Below are 6,588 nucleotides of genomic sequence, written 5' to 3' on the forward strand. Positions count from 1 at the left end.
CAGCCACGGGGCAGCGGAAAGTAAGACGCGGTTAACTAGATCGAGAACGGCAGATTGAGGAGTGGTGATTCTCGAGGGTAGAAACACTGGGAGAGCAAGCCCGGGGAAGCTGAGTGGGCGGCTGTTCTACACAGCCTTGGATGGTCTTGCCTGCCTCGTAGGCACAGGGGAGCGGGAGATCTGTTCTGTAGCCTGAGACACAAGTGGGATCATCGGGTAGTTCATGTTGGAAGGGACTTGAGAAGACGTCCTTTTCAAAGCAGGGTCAGCCGTAAGCCAGGCTGCTCAGGGCTTTATCCTGTTGAATCTTGAAAGCCTTTGAAGACAGATATTGCACCACTTCTCTGGATGTTCAGTGCTGCCACCTGAGAGACCTCGTGAGGATAAAGATTTGCTTTACACAGAGGCTGAGCGTCTCTTGTTTCAGTCTTTGTCTGTTGTCTCATCCATCCACTATGTACTCCTGTGAAGTGTCTGGTTCAGTCTTCTTAATACCTTTCCCAGTAGTTCTCCAGCTGAACAAGCCCACTTCCCTCAGCTACTTCTCAGAGGGGCTGTGCTCCAGTCCCCTATCCATCTTGGTGGCTCTATGCTGAACTCAGTCCAGTTTGTCAGTGTCTTTACAGACTTTACATACGTCTGTATGGGGCGGGCCAAACTGGACCGAGTGTTGAGTAAAGGGGACTGATCACTTTTCTCCATCTACTGCCTTCACTCCTGTTAGTGCAGCCTGGGATGCTGTTTGCCACACTGTCAGAGTACATGGCTGGCTCCTGTTCGCTTTGCTGTCAATGGACACCCCCAGGTCCATTTCCTCAGAGCTGGTTTCCAGCCAGCCAATCACCAGCCTGTGTCATTGCAAGGTGCACTTCTTTCCCAGGTACTGGGCTCTGCATTTGTCCTTGAATTTTGTCAGGTTCCTGTGTGCCTATTTCTCCAGTCTCTCAAGGTCCCTGTGAGTGGCAGTCCTGCCCTTGAGACTATGCCCATCAATTTGGTGTCATCTGCAAACATCATGATAATACACTCCATCTTCTTGTCTTGTTTATTCATTAAGATATTAACTAGATAGACCTGTATCAAGATAGACTCATTTTGCATAAAAGAGCACTTGTAACTTTAGTATACGTTTGTCTGCTGCCTGATGTTAGCAGTATTGAGATAAAATATTTCATAAATTCAGCAGAGCAACTTCATCTTATACTGCTTTAGGCTCCACAAGTAATTCTGACTTATTAACTTTCTTATTCTGTAAGGACAGTAAAGGTAAATGTGTGTCTTATTTTTAAATTACAGAATACAGTAAGGAGTAAAAATACCCTTCTTCATTTTATAGTAAGAGCTTCATAATTGCAAAATGTTTATTGGCGTCCTCCCATGCAGTTTTCCTTGAATGTTTCCTAGAGTCTGTTTTATTAAATCAAATTTATAAGTTTTTTGCATTTTTATGTAACAGATTCTGTATTAGCTCCTGTAAAAGTTTTGTTCTGTGAATGTGTTACAGCACAGTATTATGTTTAGGCATCAAGAGTTTTAAAAAGATACTTTCTCAGAGAAGAGTGGATTTCCCTGTGAAACAGAATTACACCAATTCAGGTGGGACCAGTTCTCCTGAGACCTCTTGGTGCTACAGTCACTTCAGTGGGGATCACAAACTGTGTTTTCAAACTGTATGACTAACCAGTAAAGGGAGGAAAACATGTGGGCATCACTCAGACAGCACTACAAAATACCTGTATTGGGTATGTTAGTCTTGAGTATAAATGTACTTACTGTTGGATGGTGAGTACAGAACTTCTTTTCTTATAGGTTTTTTTCCCTTACAGTTAGTAGAATCATAGTTTGGGGTGGAAGGGACCTCTAAAGGTCATCTAGTCCAACCCTCCTGCAATGAGCAGGGACATCTTCAACTAGACCAGGTTGCTCAGAGCCCTGTCCAACCTGGCCTTGAACGTTTCCAGGAATGGGGCATCCACTGCCTCTCTGGGCAACCTGTTACAGTGTTTTACTAACCTCATTGTAAAAAAAATTCTTCCTTATATCTGGTTTAAGTCTGCCCTTTTTAAGTTTAAAACCATTACCCCTTGTCCTATTGCAACAGGTCTTACTAAAAAAAGTCTGTTCCCATCTTTCTTACAAGACCCCTTTAAATACTGAAAGGCCACCATGAGGTCTCTCTGGAAACTTCTCTTCTCCAGGCTGAATCACAGAATGGTTTGGGTTGGAAGGGACCTTAAAGATCATCTAGTTCCAATCCCCTACAAAACATAACTGTAAAATAGGCATGTGTATATGGATGCCTGCGTGTGTATATGTAGTTACCTGGGTACATATACATTAAAAAAATCACAACCAAACCACAGTTGCCTTGTCTGGGTCATATTGTTATCTAGGTCACACTGCAACCCAGTAAGCTGATGCATTGATCAGACTAAGGCTACCAGGTGACACTGGGAAGAAATTCTCTAATTAGAGACCAGCCTGCATTCCTAACCTGTTTTGGCTAATTTTTCTGGGTTCTCCTCTTTTTATATTACATTTCCCTTTATACCCACTGTTTCCTAAGATTTTAGTTTTTATAACTGTTTACTTTTTGGAGTAATACATGAATTTTATCTTGTCTTCTGATACTATTCCTATTTCTTTTCTCTGTGTACCAATTCCAGATCATGAAGAGTGAAGTACTGAGAGTGACCCATGAGCTTCAGGCCATGAAAGACAAGATCAAAGAGAACAGTGAGAAGATCAAAGTGAACAAAACCCTGCCATACCTTGTCTCCAATGTTATTGAGGTGAGAGTGGTGGACTCTTCTGCAGTGACATGAGACTTGTGTGCAGTCCATAGTGACAGGGAGAAAGGGAGGGGAGCTCAGCAGTGATACAGGACATGGAGTATTCTCAAACTACTGATGCTTCTGGAGCCAGGACTTTCAGGTTTTTCTGTTTGTGACCTGGAAGTGCACGTCACTTGCCCACTTCTTGTCTGGGTCATTCCTTAAGCTTTGGCTACTGTTCATCTGTATGTAGCAGCTATCAGAGGGTGACACAGCCCCACTAAGTGTAGACTTGGGCATGTGAAATTCTGTACGTGCTCTCTGAAACTTGTGACACAGCACATTTGTGACACAAATGAAAGGCAGTGGCTCTGTTACTACATCATATTCTTTTTGTAACTCAGTAATTTTTATTATAGGAAAAAAAATGCTGATAGTTTTCTATTTTTTAAAATGGGATTGGTTTGTACTACTGTTTTAAAACTTAATGAACTTAAAACTTAATGTGAGCTGCTTATGGGAGGAGGAATCACTGCCATTAGCTACTACTTTGTTCTGAACTTTGTAGCATCTTTCTATGCATTGTTGTGTGCTGCTTCTTGAGGAAAGAAAGAAATTGATTTTTACAGGAGAGCTTTAATGCTTTCAGGATTCTACTGCTGATGGATGATGGAAAGTTTTACTTCTCCCACTCCATGTAATTTAGAAGCATTAATCCTGGGGTCATTCTGCTAGCCTGTTTACATTTTCATGAAGCCTTTCACTCTGGTTTTCAGCTGCTGGATGTTGACCCCAATGACCAGGAGGAGGATGGAGCAAACATTGATCTGGATTCCCAGAGAAAGGGCAAGTGTGCTGTGATCAAGACCTCCACACGTCAAGTAAGATCCATGTCCCCAGCCAGGTGTGAGGAGTGATACAAAGCACCTTCTCCTAGTACATCTGGGTTTGCTTACTTTGGTTTCTTTCCTACAGACATATTTCCTACCCGTTATTGGGTTGGTTGATGCTGAGAAGTTGAAGCCTGGAGACCTAGTGGTGAGTGATGCTGTTGTGATGGTTAGATATGATGGTAGTGAGAAAAATGCATATGTCTTACCCTTTAGAAAGGAAACAAATCTGTCCATGTTTCCCCAAGACCATTTCTTTACTAAAATTTTATTAGAAAGCTATTATGGGTTCAGTCATATTTGTAGTATAGAAAAGTAGTTTAGGATGTGTGTTCTTTACACATAAAAGTAGGTGCTGAAAATTCAGAGATCATCTAGTAAATTTTCTAAACCTAGTCTTTTGTATTGTAAGTAATTTGGACCACTCTTTTAAAATGTGGTAGGTTTACTGTGGTATTGTCCACTGTGCCAAGCTGTGGTGATTTGTGGAGCACCAGTGTCAAAGCTGGTTATTCCTGCATCCCTGAGGTCTAGTAAATCATCTTTGATTGCATGTTTATTAATTGCTATCTGAAGGGCCTGTTAAAAGCAAAGCACTTGTGTTTACAGGGGGTGAACAAAGACTCTTACTTGATCCTGGAGACTCTGCCTACTGAATATGATTCACGGGTGAAAGCCATGGAGGTGGATGAGAGGCCCACAGAGCAGTACAGTGACATCGGGGGGCTGGATAAACAAATCCAAGAGGTGATACTTAATGTATAGTTTCTGGTGTGATAGAGGACAACAGTCTTTGAAATTCAATTTAAAAGCAGGCAGCCTGGATCTGTGGAGAAGAATGGGGTTATGTATTCATGTTTTTCTTTTGCTGTAGCTCGTGGAGGCCATAGTCCTGCCAATGAATCATAAGGAGAAATTTGAAAATTTGGGTATACAGCCACCCAAAGGAGTCCTAATGTATGGGCCTCCAGGAACAGGGAAGACACTTTTAGCTCGAGCATGTGCTGCCCAGACCAAGGTAAAAGGAACCTTTGAAAGTGTGTGCTGCTGTAGAATAGTACCTGACAAAGAATATGAATACCTCCAGGGAGAGAGGGGTCATACATACAAATGGGTGTTACAAAGGCTGAGATTTTATTTTCTGTTTGCTTGCTTGCTTGTTTTAATTAAGGGCTTCTTATAATACTCGTAACTGACCCTATTGAGAAATGAGGTATAGGATTCTCTTTCACTTCCCAGGCTACGTTCCTGAAGCTTGCGGGTCCACAACTTGTGCAGATGTTCATTGGTGATGGAGCTAAGCTGGTACGCGATGCTTTTGCTCTCGCGAAGGAGAAAGCTCCTTCCATCATCTTTATTGACGAACTGGATGCCATTGGCACTAAAAGGTGAGGTGTAGGCCATGTTGTAAAGCTCTTGGGAGCAGCCCCCTTTCTCTGTGTATGTGAGCAGAGCCTAGCTTAAAGCATGGTCTACTCAGAAACAAAAGTGTAAACACAGTTGCACATAGCAGTTGCCACAATCCTTGAGCTCATGAGTGACATTCATGAGACTTGATATCTATCTGATAGTCTCTTGCTGTATAAAACTGTTTTGTGATCACTGCAGCAGGCACGTGGAGATGTTCACCCTCCTTTACTACTTGGGCCTGGGCAGCATAAGCCACATTCAGCTCTAAGGACTGAATAAGACTCAGGTGCTGCTGACAGTTATTCTAGTTGCAGTCCTCATCATGGTAGGACTCCTTGTAGTTTCAAGGAGAAATTTGGAAGCCCTTGGCCAAGGACTATGAACTACAGTCAGTCTGTCTTTTGATGTGATTGAAAACACAGGGACAGGTTGGTCAGGTTCATGCTGATAGTTTTACCCTTGTTTCCTCCTCAGGTTTGATAGTGAGAAGGCTGGTGATCGGGAGGTGCAGAGGACCATGCTGGAGCTGCTTAATCAACTTGATGGTTTCCAGCCCAACACGCAAGTCAAGGTTGGGATCTGGCAGGGAGTGCTGCTGAGGTCCAGGGCACTCTAGCAGGGGATGGAAACGATGTCCAGGGAAGAAGCTTGTTGGATCCTTGGGGAGAAGAGGCCTGTTCTCCAGGTGCCTCACACTGATGATCCTACTTCTACTTAGGTGATTGCTGCAACCAACCGGGTTGATATCTTGGACCCAGCTTTGCTCCGCTCTGGACGATTAGATCGGAAGATTGAGTTCCCAATGCCTAATGAGGAGGCCAGAGCCAGAATTATGCAGATCCATTCACGCAAAATGAATGTCAGGTATGGCCTTCTGGGGCTATGTTTGTCACTCACAATGGTACCTCAGGGCTGAGAAGCGGTTGGCAGTCTCTTGTTGAGAGCTCACTGTTGGGTTAAGGAAACTCCCTGCCTTACTTTTTTTATTTGGTACATGTTTAGACTTTTTTTTCCCCTTTTCTGCTCATATCAGCCCTGACGTGAACTATGAGGAACTGGCTCGCTGCACAGATGATTTCAATGGAGCCCAGTGCAAGGCTGTGTGTGTTGAAGCGGTAAGTACTCCTCTACAGCAGCCAGCACTGATGGGAGGGAAATGTGAAAGCTAATGTGGCGTAATTACTTGGAACTGATGTGGTGCTCACATTCCCTTTCTAAATACTGTCTCGTTGGGCAGGGGATGATTGCTCTCCGCCGTGGAGCTACGGAGCTCACCCACGAGGACTACATGGAAGGAATTCTGGAGGTTCAAGCAAAGAAAAAAGCCAACCTGCAGTACTATGCCTGATCTCTGCCCAGTCAAGGTTGTGGCCTTGGCAGAGGACAGGACTAGACTGGACTGTATCACTTACTTTCTGTCTGGAAAAAATAAAGCATTTTTTCCCTTTAAAGACTAATCCGTGATGTGTTGGGGCTGTCACCCTTGCTCGGTGATTCTACATTTGTATAAGGGA

General features: G+C 43.6%; 1 protein-coding gene across 1 annotated transcript; it reads left to right on the top strand.

Moving 5' to 3' along the window:
• Positions 1 to 724: 724 nt before the first annotated feature.
• Positions 725 to 6,531, top strand: PSMC3 (proteasome 26S subunit, ATPase 3). Its single transcript, XM_008919763.3, has 11 exons — positions 725 to 880; positions 2,667 to 2,792; positions 3,551 to 3,655; positions 3,750 to 3,812; positions 4,274 to 4,411; positions 4,539 to 4,682; positions 4,904 to 5,052; positions 5,549 to 5,645; positions 5,793 to 5,938; positions 6,108 to 6,189; positions 6,312 to 6,531. The coding sequence occupies exons 2-11, from the start codon at positions 2,670 to 2,672 to the stop codon at positions 6,420 to 6,422; spliced, it is 1,158 nt and encodes a 385-aa protein (XP_008918011.2). The 5' UTR covers positions 725 to 880; positions 2,667 to 2,669; the 3' UTR covers positions 6,423 to 6,531.
• The last annotated feature ends 57 nt before the right edge of the window (positions 6,532 to 6,588 follow it).

Source organism: Manacus vitellinus, unplaced genomic scaffold (assembly GCF_001715985.3).
Source record: "Manacus vitellinus isolate BGI_N305 unplaced genomic scaffold, ASM171598v3 scaffold_6_pilon, whole genome shotgun sequence".
NCBI classification, from domain to species: Eukaryota; Metazoa; Chordata; class Aves; order Passeriformes; family Pipridae; genus Manacus; species Manacus vitellinus.

Excerpts from the sequence above, each read along its gene's own strand:
- PSMC3 (XM_008919763.3), top strand. The coding sequence starts at position 2,670 with ATGAAGAGTGAAGTACTGAGAGTGACCCATGAGCTTCAGGCCATGAAA. Across the intron at positions 5,939-6,107 it reads TCACGCAAAATGAATGTCAG|CCCTGACGTGAACTATGAGG; the intron begins GTATGGCCTTCT and ends TGCTCATATCAG. Across the intron at positions 6,190-6,311 it reads AGGCTGTGTGTGTTGAAGCG|GGGATGATTGCTCTCCGCCG; the intron begins GTAAGTACTCCT and ends CTCGTTGGGCAG.